This window comes from Pristis pectinata, chromosome 3, assembly GCF_009764475.1.
Source record: "Pristis pectinata isolate sPriPec2 chromosome 3, sPriPec2.1.pri, whole genome shotgun sequence".
NCBI lineage: Eukaryota > Metazoa > Chordata > Chondrichthyes > Rhinopristiformes > Pristidae > Pristis > Pristis pectinata.
In genome coordinates this window covers 87,906,106-87,923,712 of record NC_067407.1, presented here as the reverse complement: position 1 = coordinate 87,923,712, position 17,607 = coordinate 87,906,106, and the positions used below count along the sequence as shown (strand labels likewise).

The window sequence follows — 17,607 nt, the reverse complement described above, 5'->3', positions numbered from 1 at the left end:
ACAGTGTAAAAGGAAACACTTTTAAAAAGCTAGTGAAGGTGCAGTGAACTAAATGCTGAAAGCTTACATGATTCTTTGTATAATTGAAAACTTTTCATTGAAGCAGATTCTGACTTCCTGTATCTTCCAATTGCAGGCAGATTTAAATCAGATTGCAGGTACTTCATTGCAAAATCCCGATAGAAGAATGAAGAATAAAAGGTGGTTACGGCAAAACTGGCTTCTTGTGGCAGGACTGTCCTTATTTGGGATTCATTCAGTCACATATTTGATGCAGAAGTTTGTAAAAAAATCAACTCAGTCCAGTATGGAAGTTAAGAAGATCGGCAATAAATAATACAGAAATGTCATGCAGGGTAAATCTTCTACAGTGTGTCCAGGTTTTGCTCCTCCAGTTCAGTTAACATTGAAATCTGCATCTAGAAATTGCTAATAATTATTCATTGTTTTTATAATATGACTGGCCTATACAGCGAACGTACAAGCATTATGCTTATAAATCAGATTTGAAATATTGTATGTAAACTTCAGTTTTCTCCTTAAAATAAAAGAGCTGTTCTTCGATACAGGTTTCTGTCTTTAAACCTTTGTCCCACCTGAACAATGTCCCGCATTGTACCTAAAATATCGTCCATGTGCAGTTCTGGATGCTTAAATGGCAATGTGCTTTGTCAAGCACTTGCTATTGTCAGAGGAATTGTGGAATCCTGTTATGGCCCTTTTGGTAGATTAAAACTAATTCATAATGCTGTTGGAGGCAATGTTCTAATCACATCACACTCTTCTGTCCTTTTGGGTAATCTTTCTGTGTCCCATCCTGTGATAAAGCTGCTAATAGCTTCTGTGTTGAATCATATTTCTCGATTTACTGATTCTGGACTATTTACAATGATTCTATGCTGTAATTTGACTGAAAGTGCCAAGCAACTTGACATACCAAGCAGTCACATTGTCAACATCCAGAAAGATCTTCTGAATATTTGCATGAACTATCTAAGTTCTGAGGATTGTAGCTGCAGAATACAAATAGATTTTAGTAACACAAAGATGTTACTTTCGCTTGTTCGCACAGTGATAAATAAACCTACTTGCATGTTGACCATCAAAGAAGCTGACTACATCAGTTCTTTAGTGTTAAAAGCATTTCTTAATATAATTCCATCAGTGATTGGAGATGACGTATCCTTGGGAAAGATGCTGATTATTCCCATTGAGGGACAAACTGTTACTGACTCATGTGTACTTTCTGGAATCCTTATAGAAATCTTTACATCTCAGTCAACAAGAATTGATACTACAAAGTTGACTTTTGGTTGTATTAAGATTGCAGTATTCAGTGTCTCTATGTCAGGAGATGTTGTTGACAGTGGGAATGGACATTGGGAGGTGGCACCAGATTTCTGCCCAGAAGATGAATCGCTTGTACAACTGCTGAAGGTGGGAAAGCAGCTAGTTTGTGATCAAGTTCATCTTGTGGTCTGCCAGAAAGTAATTCATCCAGTTCTAAAACAATATCTTCGGGAGCAACATATAATAGTGGAAGATCGCCTCGGATTTGCTCTAATGGAGCCGCTGACTCTAATGGCAGGTCAGAATGCTGTGCATGTTTGTACTAGTGTCTCTAATGCTAAGATGTGATGTCGTGCGCAAGTTCTTTCTGAGAGTGAAAACTCATAAAAGTGGGCCCATTGTTCATGTGTCTTAAACTCCCAAGGTGACATACTGTAGCTCTGAGATGATGTGTTTGAGGAATGGTTGGTGTGGAGAGGGGAGTGGAAATCCACCTCCCAAAATGTCGGTTTTGAGAACTGAATGTGCATTCAGCCATCTTTCATTACCTTAAGATGATTCAAAATACTGCAAAGCCCATGATGTACATTTAAAATATTGTGATTCCTGTGGAAAATGCAGCAGCCAATTTTTATTTCAGTTGAGCGAAATGCTAATTTTCAGATGATTCATTTTCATGACCTTGGTTGATAAATAAACATTTCTCAAGGCAATTGCAACACCAACTGAGGTCTAGAGAATTCAGATATTTTGTATGACTGAATGAATATATTTTTAAATATTTCCATGCCATGGCCAAGATAATTATAAAGTTTGTCTATACTGCTTCCCACATCATAAATTCTCAAGCTGCACCCAGCAACACTGTATTGATGCCAAAATATCAAGCTAATCACACTTGCAGCTCATAACACCCATGACCAGCATTGAGATTCTTGGGAACTGGTTATGCAGCTGTGAATATGTTTGAATAAACCTAAATATGGGGAAATATGAAAAGAGCTAATGGTTCCAAGAAGAAATGTTACATTGGAATGAGTGATGTTCCTTTCAGAGGAAATATGTTGTAAACCTCTACAATTACAAGAACAGTACTTTAAATAAAATATAAATTGCTCCAGGTTTGTATAATATCTGATCAGAAATGTTTTTCATGCAACATTTAAGTATTAGTTCGATATGGTCAAAATAATGGATAAAAGTAATGTTTGTGATGGAATAGAAAATCTTCAACATTAATTCAAAAATGGATACCATAAGCATGGGAGTTTCTTCTGAATGGGGATTTCATCTCGGTACAGCACTGGATGTCTCGTTTACTTACAAAATAATAGTAACTGATTTCAAATGTAGGTCATTGAGCCAGAACTTGCAGTCAGTGACAAGTTGTGACCTTTTGCATCTGATTCTGATGACTTTGAACTTGTGTTAGATGATCCACACAGCAAAAACTTACTTGGAGCAGTTGGGATGATCCTTCACAGGACATGAAAAATAAATTCAAGATATGTTCAAAACACAGAAATAATTTTAAAAAACAACCAAATTAATAAATACTTATCTCAGTTTCTTGGGGCCCCATTAAAATGATTAGGGAAATGGTCTCTGAGCCAGGTTTAACCTGCTGGAGGACTGTCAAGCAGATTCTGCCCACTAAATGGTGAATACGCACCGTAATTTTCAACTCCCATCCTGAAGTCAAAGAGGAGATGAGCATTAGAGTGCAGTCAGCAAGAGTGCAGTCAGCAAGACTGCTTATTGCTGGGACTTCATAAATCATATGGTCACACATGGAAATCCTAAAGTTGCTAACAACTTTGTAGGGACATGTCAGAATTTTTAACATAATTTCTCCTCAAAATCTAGGTCATTGTCAATAGTGGAGAAATACTATATTGCTGAAATCTAGAAAAACAAAGTTTTTACAATTACTCAAGCCAAATGTGTGTTATTCAAGGCTATACATTGCTAATCTCATGAGTAGAATGACATAGCAAGTACTAACTTCAGAACATCTTTTGAAATTAACTCATTGGAAGAAGAATACATTTATTATTTTGTCTACAATTAAAATGTAATATCCTTAAACATTGTCCAAAACACATGCTCAAATAAACTATGAATAAGTTGTGGTACTGAAATATGTTTGGAGTTGAAGTACATTTCTGAGACAATCCAAATATTCTGGCCTTGTATGTGATCAGGAGATAATAATGAATATAAAAAATAAGAATTTGACACAATAAAAGAAGATTGTGGTGCTAAATTTGGAAGGATTTTTATTAAATTTCTCTAAATTTAATATTTTAATTTGTTGATTTTCCATTTGTATTATCTACAATTTGTAATTTCTGTCCTCTTTTAATTTACTAGGTGCACAGCCCATTAGTTCATATTATCATCCCATTTCACCCAGCTGTTATGGCACCATTAAGAATCTGTTGTTTGTGAAGTGTGGTTCCAGACAATTCCTGCATCTCGTTCCATGTGAGAACAAGCCTATATGTAGCTTATTACTATGTAATGGAAGTGAAGCTGGAATGAATGAGCTAAAGGTAGGCCCAGTCTTTTCTATGCCAGTATGCTATTTTTTTAGTGCCAACAATATACTGTACCTTTTTATAGCAGGTACAAGGAGCACCCATTACAAAACTTCTAATCAAAAGTGAATCAGGATCTGAAGTTTGACATTAACAAATCCAGCTTTGTTTTCCAGACACATTTTTATTTTAATTGTGTGAAACAAACTTTGAAGGATAATTGACAAATTTTGTCAAAATAGCAGAAAATTGATGAGGCAGGGGAGTGTGGCAAAGGATAGAGAAAGGGGTCTTATCAGCATAAAAATATATTAAAAATCTTTGAATTGACATTACATTAACTCCTGATGCTCTTTTATTGCAATTATTTGAAATAGAGAAAGGGGTCTTATCAGCATAAAAATATATTAAAAATCTTTGAATTGACATTACATTAACTCCTGATGCTCTTTTATTGCAATTATTTGAAATAGCTTAAGTCGGCTTCAAATTAAAAAAGAACATATTCTAAATTTTCCTCTGATGAAAAATCAGTGACCAGATATGAACTGTTTGTCTTTCCACAGATGCTGCCAGACCTGCAGAATATTTCCCACATGCTCTGTTTTTATTTGATTTCCAGCATCTAGAGTATTTTATTTTTGTGCATCTGTCTTTGAAAATCTGATTCTTTATTCTCTCATACATAATTTTTGTAGCACTGTAGTATGCTTTTCTGTTACTTTTAAACCTACTGTAACCTCAGTTAGTTTTAAGCTGCTTGTGAAAGAAAACTCAACGTGTAATGCATCTAAGCTCCTGTTTTTGAGGGTCAAATGTATTCTGAATTACACTTTGAATTATGTAGGTCAGATAAAACCAAAGTTCATTAAATTATTGATCAGAAGAATTTTGGGACATTGCAGAAGCAATAAGTTCAAGCACAGCCATTAAGTCTAATGTTTTTTAGTGCTTTCTCATACTTAAAAGCCTCAAAGGGAATGGGCTTCTTAGAGTCAATGCAATGATTACTGGATGCTTGAAGGTCTCCTTCACTTTGCACCTTTGGCTAAACAAACATATTTAAACATGCATTTCAGGGTGGAACATTCTGCCACATGGGAGAATGGGATATTGCACAACATATTCTAAAGGAGCAAGTTTACAGATTAATTTAGCTAATAGCAGATTTTTCTCTTGTAGAAGGCTTGTAGCCTCTCCCACCTTGCATCAGCCAGTTTACAAGTGATAGCACAGTAACTGAAGGAGATTTTTTTATTAATTTCCCTACTAATGAAAATGGTCAACACCTTACTGAGCCATAGTTTTGGTAATCCAGTTTGAGAATTTTGAGTGAGTGGGGGAGGGGTGAAATTCCCTTATTCTTTGTATTAAAAAGAAATTTGTGTTCCACAATGTATTTGCATTTATAGCAATATACACAGATTTGAACTTTGGAGATGTGCACATTAATCTTGTGATTCAAAAGAAAAAGTATGGCTAAAATATTTGCGACATGATTTTAAGGCAGATCCACTTGGAATAGATATAAGTGTATTAACATTTAATTCTTCTATTACAATTAATTGAAGGGAGTTTCAAGTTTCACAAGGCTCCTTCAAAGCAAGGTTATCAATCAGCTGGGCAATAATTCCTTGCAAGCCTTCATGTTAAGTTCCTCACCAAACTTACTTGGCCCCTTTAGAGTCCGTGGCATCCTGTGAATTAAACTTCTTGATTTTCAAAACCATTTGTTAATGAGGCCTAATAAATGTGAGAACTTACAGAATTAATGAACGGAAAACTGGTTAGACAACAGGAAACTCAGACTAATTATGAATGCTTATTATTTGAGCTGAGAGATGCCCAGTGGACAATGTCACAGCCCGGTGATTAGATCTGTACTTTTCACAGACTACAAATGAGCTAGATTAGAGGATTAAAATAGAATTTTCAAATTTGCTGATGGTATTAAAAAAAACTGTAGGATGCTAAATGCTTAGCTGAGTTGGATATTTAAAGGGATTTAGAGGCGCTCCTCATATGGAATAACAATAAGCAATGTTTATTGTCATGAAGAGCTAAGTACAGGAAAAAGGAACAGTTGTTTTATTGTTCATTGATATAGCAAATGGGAGGTTAAGCTGCATTTTTAAAAATTTTAGGTATAATTTTTAGGAAGTCTGTTTAGTTCTGTGTAATATGCTGACAAATCCTTGCTTAGATTATTGTATCCAGAGTCAGTCAATAGACCTCCAAAGAGGCATTCAGCCATTAGCACGAAGCAGAAAGCCACAGTAATATTTTGGATCATTGAAATGTGATGACACATTAAGAGAATAAAACTATTTTTTTCATAAAATAAATAATGGATGCTTTTAGCATACAAAAAGCAGATGAAGTGGAAACTAACAATTTTGTTTCAGTTAATCAGGGTAGTAGAATAAGAGAGTTGCTTTCATATTATGAAACAATTACAGAACCAGAATTTGAAAAGGATTTTTTTTTGTGTGGGGTGTCTTCGAATGTGAAACCACCTGAGTCTACGAACACCATTTGGGAACTTATTCAAAAGAAACCTTATTAAAATTATATTGTGGGAAGCAGCACAAAGGCATAATATTAAAAAAAAGATGAATTTTTAAAACAAGATATATTTATATAATTTTCACTTGCATGTTTTCTGGCTCATTTGCCCTATTGTAGGTAAAGATAAATACAACATTACCTTGAGGAAAACACCCATTTTTGCCCCATAATTCAGGTTCAGGGAAGACCAATACCATTGTATAGCTTGGAGGATTTTGATTTTATTTAAAGTATCTCATCTGTTATACTTACTTGAAAAGTCTTTCAGAAAGTCTTTCTCATGCTATTTACAGTAATCTCATATTTCCCAATAGGCATTGCTGAAAGGAAAATCTTACATCCGTGGTTAAAAAATACATTACAAAAGGCAATCTGGGAGGAACTGCTGATCCACTGGCTTCTTAAGCTCTTTTTTTTTGTTACCTTTGCATTTGAATCTCAAAATGTAATTCATAATATTACAAAAAACTAACAAGGATAACAAAATATGTATATTGTTTCTTCTGAACATTACATCATACAATTTAAAGAAGGATTGCAATTCCATATTTATTTTTAAATGTGAAGCATCCTTCATGCCTAACTGGACAATAGACAGAGTTTTAGTAATATAAAATCTGACAAAAAATGCAATCTGCTTCATCTAAAGCACTCAGTTTAAAATTACATCATGTTTCAGAGGAATCTTTCTATTCTATGAGTGCATTATGGTACATTATTTTTAAATGTAGCTCTTTATTTGAACTAAACATTTTCAAATATAGTGTGAATTGCTATTTGTAACTCTAATGTAATTTATATATTTTTTCAAATATACTTATCTGAATGAGATAGTAATATAAAGAGCAGTTATTACAAAGGGCAGTTATATTATGATTTCCTATATTTACATTTGCATGCACTCTTTGCTGAGATTATCTGCTTGTTTTTTTAGGTTGTCTGTCAATCAGCAGAATGTGTCTTGCGACTTGCACTCAAAGAGCCTTTTGCCTTCCTTGGAGGAGGATGCACTGAATGCCATCTAGCTACTAACATTGGATACAAGGTTTGTGTTTTACTTACTGCTTGTTACCTTAAATGAACCTTGGTCCATAACAATATCTTAATTGTAATACAAAAGAGAGAAAGAGATGAGGAGCTTTATACATAGAACAGTACAGCACAGGAACAGGCCTTTGGCCCATGATGTCCATGCCGAGCATACTGCCAAATTAAACTAATCCCTTCTGTCTGCACATAATCCATATCCCTCCATTCCCTGCATATTCATGTGCCTATCTAAAAGCCTATTGAAGCCGCTATAGTATGTGCTTCCACAACCGCCCCAGCAAGGTGTTCCAGGCACCTACCACTCTCTGTGTGGGGGAAAACAAAACTTGCCCCACACATCCTCTTTAAATTTTCCCCCTCTCACCTTAAAGCTATGCCCTCTATTGTTCAATATCTCTACCTTGGTGGGGGGGGGGGGGGGAGTGGAATTCTTCTGTCTAACCTATCTATACCTCATAATTTTATTAACTTCTGTCAGGTCTCCCCTTAGCCTCCAACACTCCAAAGAAAACAATCCAAGTATGTCCAATCTCTCCTTATAGCTAATACCCTCTTAATCCAGACAGCATCCTGGTAAACCTCATTTTCACCCTATCCAAAGTCTCCACATCCTTCCTGTAATGGGGCAACCAGAACTGCATGCAATGTAGCCTATCCAAAATTTTATATAACTGCAATATGACTTCCTGATTTTTAGACTCTATGCCCCTAGCAATGAAGGCAAGCATGTCATATGCCTCCTTTACACTCTATCTACTTGCATTACCACTTTTAGTGAGGTACGGACATGGACCCCAAAATCCCTCTGTACATCAGTGTTAAGGGTCCTACCAGTAACTGTATACTTTCCCCTTACCTTTGAACGGTAAAACTAAAGCACCTCACACTTGCCTGGATTAAACTCCATCTGCCATTTCTCCACCCATGACTGTAACTGATCTATATCCTGCTGTATCCTTTGACAACCTTCTTCACTGCCCGCAACTCCACCAATTTTTGTGTCATCTGCAAACTTACTAACCAGCCCGTCTACATGAGGTCCCAGCACTGATCCCTGCGGAACACCACTGGTCACAGACCTCCAGCCAGAATAACATCCTTCTGCCACTACCCTCTGTCTTCTATGGGCAAGCCAATTCTGAATCCAAATCATCAAGTCACTGTGGGTCCTAATCATATTAATCTTTCTGATCAACCTACCATGAGGGATCTTGTCAAATGCCTTACTAAAGTCCATGTAGACAATAACATCTTTATGTTCCTCTCTCAAGGTATAAAATGAGCTACTTAATGAATTGATTAGAAGACTTGTAGAGATCATGTATTCCTGTGGCAGGATTTTCTCCACCACGAATTTTCAAATTTGCATTTAGATTGAAATCTGCCAGTGTAAGCTTGTCAAATTGTCATCCTGTCCATCGATGGTGAGACAGCAACATCTCACCCTTTGCAACTCCCAGCTTCTTCATGAGAGTCACATTGCTGCAAGGAACATTCCTTCTGTGTTCCAAAATCAAAGTACTGCAGATGCTTTAAGTCTAGACAAAAAAGAAACAAAAAGTACTGGAAGTGCTCAGCAGGTCAGGTAGAATCTGAAAAACAGTTATCAACCTGATGTGAGAAAGAGAGAGAGAGACAGAAGGAAAAAGAATGAAAAAGAGAGCAGGAGGGATTGCTGCTGTAAGATAAGGAGACAGATTAAAAGAGGGATATATGGAGAGTGAGATTGGCCAATACAGAGGAGCATGAGGGTGAGACATGTAGGGGAAGAGGCAGAGAGGGAGAGGTGAAGAGAAGGAGACAGTTATGGGGAGAGGGACAGACAGTAGGAGAGACAGGAAGGAAAGGAAAGAGGGAGAATGAGGCAAAGAGAAGGATAGACAGGGAGACACAGAAAGATTAAATGGGAGAGTGAAAGAGAGAGAGAAGGACAAAGAAATGAAGAGATGCAGAGGTGGAGAGGGAGATGGAAGGAGAGAATGAGACAGAAACAGACAGACAGGCAGAGAAGCAAAAAACAAGCTGCTGGAGGAACTCAGTGGGTCAGGGTTGGGTCCTGACTATCCCTTTGCACCCACAGATTCTGCCTGACCCGCAGAGTTCCTCCAGCAGTTTGTTTTCTGGTATAGATCCCAGCATTTGCAATCTCTTGTCTCCAAACAGTGAAGGGCAAAGAGGGATATGTAAAGTGATTGGTAGAGGGAGAAAGAGAGAGAGGTGGGGATGAATAGAGCAAGAAGGCAGGGGAAGAAAGAGACTCAAGAATGTTACATATAAAGGAGGGATTGAGGCAGTGGGAGAGGGAAACAGAAAGGGAGATATACAATGTGTAATAGACAGACACAGAAAGAGCAAGAAGGAACAGAGAGAGAGAGAAAAGCAGAGAAGGAGGAAAAAAACTTAGAGGAAGATAAAGAGAGCGAGTCAGAGAGAGACTCATACAGAGGTGCAATGAGAGATAGAGTAATTGGAAGGGGGAGAGAGAGAGGAAGGGAGTGTAACTATGTGAGAGAAAGAGACAGAAGGGAGAGAAATCATTAATGTATTGTATTTTTGCAAATTATGTGATCGTTGCAACTATTATTCATCTAAAGCATGATTTACTAGAATACTTTTTAAGCTGACCTTTCTTCATAGAGCCACTCTGTGACTGACGATAAATTAGCAGAGCTGGGCTGCTCCCGTACAGAATACAGAGTTGTTGCTGATAGTTTCTGTCGCTCACTGGCACGTACTGCATCTTCACTGGAACATGACGGTGGGGAGAACTTCATTGATGCCAAGTATGGCCATCGTTGGTCAGTCCTACCCAATATGCCTCTGCATACTCACTGGTCAGAGGTATTTTCTAGATGTGTCTGTGGATTGTATACAGCACAACAAAACCTGAACTGGACTGTTGTAGGTAATAAGACAACAATAGTTAGCCTAGAAACGCCACCCGAGAAATCTAGTGAATACTCCCCTGATCAATTAATATTGGACTCATACAGTGTGAAACTTAATGCTTTACAAGTAGCAGTAGAAACAGCTAATTTGATAGTTGAGTTACAATATGTTATTCAAGATCAGAATTAAATTTTCATGCCCCAGCTATAATTCAAGCCTGATTTTCTCATCCATCTCAATGCTAGACTTAAAGTACAGCTTTCAACCTAGTGTCGTAGCTGTAATAAGTTAGAAAGTTGCTCTGGCAAAGTTGTAGATAAATATTGCAAAATTGATGTATATTTGTCTTTCATTATATAATTTAATGCAGTCAATTTACTGATTGACAAAGATAAAGGATCAGGATTTAGCAGATGGTTTGGTTGTGCCATGTGTTAATACACCTATTTTGCATGTTCAAGCACTAACACACAGCACCATATGCTAGGAGGACTAAGTCTTGTTAACTCCTTCATCGGACCAAATAAGGCAGAGCAAATTGGGCTTTAATGCAAGGAACCAATATTTTGAATACAATGCAGTTTATTATGTCTCTGAACAGTTGGTAATAAAAGCATCAATGAAAGTAGGAAACCAGTTCATCTGCCTATGGAGGCAAGAAAACAATAGTTTCTTGTTCATTGGAGGGCAAATGTAATTCTAGAATCTTGAGCTGGATGCACTGCAATTTTGTAATGTTTCCCAGAAATAATTCTACTCACGCTGCTCTATTGTGCGTGTATAATGCTAACATCCATTAATATTGCATTAAGAAATCTTGTGCTTTTCATAAATTAATAATTTCATCAACAATCTTTATTCATTAACATCTCAACTGGACTTGCAAGAATTGTAATTTAGAGTTTGTAGCAGCCTCACTTTTGAAAAATCTTCTAAAATCTAAATTTGAAAATAAAACCCTTGTAAAGAATTTAAACTAAAGAGAAATAAAGGAAAACTAAAAGTAAAAACTTAAGTTTAATTTGTGAAGAAATTGAAAAATATTGGATGATTTTGAAGTTGATGTCTGGTAAATATCACTTTCCTGATAGAGGAGCGAGACCTAATATGGAAAACTAGGTATGTATAGGTAGGCTTTTGGATAAGCTTTATTTTATGTAGAATGGGTAGTTAATGAGAGCATTGAATAGAAGATTTATGGAACCAGGTGCTTTGAGAATTTTCTTAGGAACAAGGGTGAGATAAGGGAAGAGATGGATGTTATGGAGGTAAAAATAAACATACTTAATGGATAATGGGGTTTGAAGCTAATCTATTTAATCTGAAGGAGCATCTGAAGAAGTCATTGAAATCAGAGGCTAAGGTTTAAAGGTTTATGTCAATGCCAAACAGGATATCATTTGTTTTGCCAGTGTTCAGTTGTCAGTGTACCTTCTCAGTGTTGTACAAAGTTTGCTTGGCTATGAATACTGGACAACATATAGTTCAAGTGTATTTTTGGAAATTATATACCACTGATCATTGGTTTAAATTCATTGGAATACTTATATAGGAGATTCTATACAAATTTTGCACATAAGTTCATGGAAAAATGTATTGGGAAAAGTCTGACATCACTGCTGATCAATGGTTAATGTTTGTTTAATGTTTAACTGAGGTTTCCATAAAGTTCACAAGCTTAAATGTTTGATAACCTGGTTTTAGCAAACCTTTCTAAGCTCTCAAACAAGTAAAATCATTTAAAATCGTTTGGTCAAAATTTGTTGACTGAAATCTGTTTATAATCGCATTTGTCTGTTAATTGATTACCTTAATTTAATTTTGATAGAGTTAATGTTTGAGAGGTTGGTAATTATTGCCTTTTGTTCTGTTTCATATAATCTCCAGAGCTAATTATGGACAATCATCCAAAAAGTTGACTCTGATATTTTCTTTGCAAGTTTAGCCACTTGTGCATCTATGTATAAGGCACAAATCAATAAAGGAACTACACATCTCTTTGATCTTTTGTTGATCACTGTTATTTTGTTCTATTAAATAGATAGTGCTTTGGCTCTTTAAGTTTATCTATCTCTGAAAGGATTACCATGGGAAGAGATTGACACAGTAAATAAGTGGCTTGTAATTATGAGCAAAGAACTTCATACTTGAGTGTGCACAATTATAGGAAATGTTAAGACTTGTTCTGTCAGAGATATGAAATACAAGTTTATTTGTTTCAGAATGTTGTTAAAATAATGTGCATTTATATAGTGCCTTTCATAAAATCAGAATATCTCAAAATACTTCATAGTCAACAAAGTACATTTGAAATATAGTTATTGTTGAAAGGGAAATACAGCAGCCATTTTGCACACAGGATTCCACAAACTGCAATGAAGTGATTGGATGATCAATTTATCGATATGGTATTAGAATACAATTCTAAATGTGAAGTAGTCTGCTCAAATTTTTAATCAGCTTGGTCATGGGATATTTTCAAAAGCAAACAATTTGTGCAAGATTTAACATGTAAAAAGTCATGGTCAATTGCTGTCTCAACCAATATACCAATCAGAATGCAAGTACAACAATGATGCTTCAGTATCTGTGATGCTAAAGGAGCATTTGAACTAGCTAAAATCTACAAATCTGTCTGGTAATTTATTGATTTTTCACTCTGATACAGTAGCAAGCAATAAGTCAAGAACCTACTGTAAATTCTGAGGCTCTTGCTGGCAACCTTCCTGAATTTTGTAAATAGCAACACATGTTAGAAATATTGATTGTTATGTATACTATACACTTCCCAGTTTACTTTGTACAAGAATTCACAGCCACTGAATCCAACATTGGCTCATGTTCCTCAAGAGGGATCACGCTGGACATTTTGCAACTGTTCACATTCAAATAGATGAAGTGGAATAACTGGCGTTTCCAAAATTGGAATGTTTTAAAAGCTCAGGATAATTTTCACAATATTTGTAAAATGTGCTAAATTTTTTGAACAATCAGCAATTAAACTACAGTTTATTTAATTCTGTTTTACACTTGGTATCCTTAGAAGTTACAACTACAATTTAGCATTACATTGTATGTTATGGTATAATGCTTCTTATGAAACATATCACAAATTGAGCAATGGTATGAAGTGTATATCTGAGAGCTGTAAAACAGCATGAGCTAAGGTTTTGGATTAAGTTCCCATTAAAGCACATGCCATTTGCATGGCAGATAATACAATAATCAGCTAAAAACTTCCAAAATTCTAGTAGGTTGGGTGACAGTGTACTAGAACTTTCATACATACTATTAATTAGAACAAGAACATAAATGCAAGAAAATTACAGTGTTTTATAAATAGAATAATAAAAAAAACATAGCAGAGAAAATGGTTGTTTAGCTCATTGGTTCCATGCCAGCTCTTTCCATTTCATCAGCTGTCCTTGCTTGTTCATTGTAGCCTTTTTTTTTCCTAAATGCTTATCCTATTCCTTTTTGGAAGTTTCCACTTATTTTGGATCCATATCCACTCAAGCAGGTCATCATACCTGGCACAAAAAAAATGGTTGTGGTGGTTGGGGGTCAATCATCTCAGCCACCGGACATCTCTGCAGCAGTTCCTCAGAGTAATGTCCTAGGCCCAACCATCTTCAGCTGCTTCATCAATGACCTTCCTTCAATCATAAGGTCAGAAATGAGGATGTTTTCTGATGATTGCACAGTGTTCAGCGCCATTCATGACTCCTCAGATAATGAAGCAGGGCACAACCAAATGCAGAAAGACCTGGATGATGTATAGACCTGGTGGGCTGATTGGTGGCAAGTAACATTCACACCACTCAAGTGCTGGTAATGATGATATCTAAAAAGAGAAAATCCAGCTATCGTGCCCTGACATTCAATGGCATTACCATCACTGAATCCCCCACTATCACTCTCCTGGGGGGTTATCATTGACCAGAAACTGAACTTGAATAGCAATATACACAACATGGCTAGAAGAGCAGGTCAGAGGCTAGGAATCATGTGGCGAATAACACCTCCTAACTCCACAAAGCCTGTCCACCACCTACAAGGCTCAAGTTAGGAGTATGATGGATTACTCTCCACTTGCCTGGATGAATGCAACTTCAAAAACATTCAAGAAGCTCAACACTATATAGCAGCCTGCTTGATAGCCACCCAATCCACAACCATTCGCTCACTCCACCACCAAAGCATAGTAGCAGCAGTTTGTACAATCTGCAGGATGCATTGCAGCAACTCACCAAGACTCCTTGGACAGCACCTTCCAAACCCACAACTTCTACCAGCTAGAAGAACAGGGGCAGTAAAAGCATAGGAACACCACCACCTGGAAGTTGCCCTCCAAGCCACACAACACACTGAATTGGAAATGTATCACCATTCCATCACCGTCGCTGGATCAAAATCCTAGAACTCCTCAAGGACTGCAGTGGTTCAAGAAGGATGCTCACCACTACCTTCTCAAGGACAACTAGGGATGGGCAATTAAATGCTGGTTCAGCCTGCAAAGCCCCCATCCCTTGAATGAATATAATAATGTAATGTTCCCAGTCATAACATATTGCTTCAGTTCTATGTAAGAGCAATTAAACAAATCCCACACTCGCACCCTTGCATTTCTTTTCATTCAAGTTGTCTTTTGAACACCACATTGAATCTGCCTTCATTGCTCCTTCTAACCATACATTCCAGAATCTAACCATTCACAATAACTGATTTTTTTTTCCTCCTGCCACTTGGGTCTTTTGCTGATCACCTTCATTTTTAATCTTCTGATTGTTGACTTGTTAGGCATGGGAATAGATTCAATCTGCTCTGACTGAATTCTCGATGAATTTAAATACCTTTATCAGTTATCCTCTGTTTCCTGGAGAACAACCCCGTCTTGTCCAATCTATCCAAGTAACCATTGTCCTGCATCCCTGGAATCATCACATTGCAGAACACTTTTCTGCACCCTCTCTAAAGTCTTCATCTGTCCTAAACTGAGGTGCTAGGAATTGGGCACAACTAAATTTAAGCTGTGGTCAAACCAGCTTCTTATAAAGATTCATTGTGATTATTTTAACATTACAAAACCTAGAATTTCATATGTTTGTAACTGGTTTCTAAACGTCCAGTGCCACACTTAATAATTTATGCACATATGCCTTCAGATCTCTGTTGTAATACCCCTTTTAGAATTCTGCCCTCTAGTTTATATTGCCTCTTCTCATTCCTCCTATTAAAGTGCAACATTTCAACATTTTCTGTGTTAAATTCTATCTACTATATAACCATTCATTCCAGTAGCCTTGGAAATTGTGACCTGTATATCCATATCTAAGTTATTAATATATATTAAGAAAGACAGTTGTCCCAGTACCAATTCCCAGGGAACAGCATTGTACACTTCCATCCAAGACAACCCAACCGTTCACCACTACTCTTTCCTGACCAATACTGTCAATTTCCTATCTGTGCTACTGCCCCTTTTTTTAAATTCTTGGAACAAGCCTATTCTCCAGTACTTTACCAAAGGCTTTTCTGTTTTTATATCAGATTTCCAGCATCAGCAGTTTTTTTTTGTTTTCATCTCATTGCTGGCTGTATTGGCTTCCTTTAACTGAGTGTAAGTTTCAGTTTACCTGCTGCTTCCCTCATACCAAATCTGAATATATTTGCAACTTTTTACCAGTACACCAAAACTATAATCGATCCTCCATTCCAGTATTTCTCTTCAATAAATCATAAACAAGTTGCTGGAAATATAAATTATTGCTAGTCACAGCCTAAAATGGAAGAGAAGAATTTCATAAGAACTGCTACAAGCACATAAATACTTGACAGAAAAATTATTCTATGCTATTGGTGGCCGAACATGCTCAACACTTAGATTTCATGCTTTCATCTCCCTATTGTTTCTATCCTAAAATGTTTACTTTATTATGGATGTATTCTGTTTATATTTCAATTGATTACTCTCATGTGTAGCACTCTTGAATTTCTTAGATACAAAAATCACATCAATGCCTGAAAGCCTTGCTGGGACAGTGTAGACCTGTTGGTGTTTGTCACAGATGACAATGTGTGAAGTTCACAAATGATCCGTTTGTGAGAACAATGCTCTGTCATGGAAAACATATTGCCATACAAAAGTGTGGGAACATTAAAAAGAAATTATTGCCAATCCAAACAATTTTGAGCCCTTTTTTTAAAAATTCCCTCAGTAACTGGATTCACTACATTAAGATTACGTGAATGTACAATACCCAAATGTGTGACCTATTCCTAAGTTTGTCCATTTATAGGGAATAAAGTTTCAATAGGTTTTATTCTAAATCACAAATATCTCAGAAATAATGTGAATGAAAATCTCCAACAATTGTGTGTAGTGATCACCATTTTACTGTTTATTGTAGCAGTTGTTACCGCAAAATAAAACAAGACGCTTGTCGGAGGATTGTCAAACAAGAACTGGTTTATTTTCCCGCCTTGCGCGGGCCTTTTAAGGGAGACTGTTCCCGCCCAATGCAACCGGCAATGATGTAAATACTATGTCATCAAATCTTCCCCGCACGCGGGTTCTCCCCGTCGCTCGGGAAAGACAAGGCCTGCTGCCATCTTGGGCCTCATCGCTCCGACGCCGCGCGACCCGACTGCCGAGCCGGTTCGCCTGACCGGACGGTGAGTCGCTACGTTATGTTATTTTTGACCCAAGATGTAGAGATAGAATGGCTGATGTGTGAAAAAACTCTTGTATCAGCTTTTATTTCTTTAAATGTGTTCTGACATGCAGTATGCTTCACAAGTGACTGCCACTATTAAAAATGCCTAATCCTATCGGATTTGTTTCTGTCTGCCACATAACAACCACACTATTTTTTTTAAAGTTTTGTTTTTTGTAACACAGAGGGCCATGTTCCAAAAAATCTAAATGATTTATATGGTACAAGCTTTAATGAAGTTTAGAAAAAGTGTGGGAACTTTGTCTGAGGGTGAGTAATTGATGGCTGAAGTACAAAAGTTGCTACATGGTAATCCAGAAGATTCACTGTTTGGCAGAACATTGATATTCATAACACAAAATACTCATAATTTATGAATAGCCTGAGAAAGAAAATAACTTAAATAGGAAATCCCCTAGGATATAATTTTTGTACTTCAGGTATCATATACACCTTCAGGTGTACACTATCCCTTCCAGTGAAGTTTGGGCACCTGTGATATGGACTAACTGTTAGCAAACTCAGTTAAAATGCTTTGACAGACTTATAACCAT

The 17,607-nt window shown here is 36.7% G+C and overlaps 1 protein-coding gene across 1 annotated transcript; it reads left to right on the top strand.

Annotated features, from left to right (window-relative positions):
- Positions 1 to 592: 592 nt before the first annotated feature.
- mkks (MKKS centrosomal shuttling protein) lies at positions 593 to 12,311 on the top strand. Its single transcript, XM_052012642.1, has 4 exons — positions 593 to 1,588; positions 3,664 to 3,845; positions 7,333 to 7,443; positions 10,086 to 12,311. The coding sequence occupies exons 1-4, from the start codon at positions 604 to 606 to the stop codon at positions 10,524 to 10,526; spliced, it is 1,719 nt and encodes a 572-aa protein (XP_051868602.1). The 5' UTR covers positions 593 to 603; the 3' UTR covers positions 10,527 to 12,311.
- The last annotated feature ends 5,296 nt before the right edge of the window (positions 12,312 to 17,607 follow it).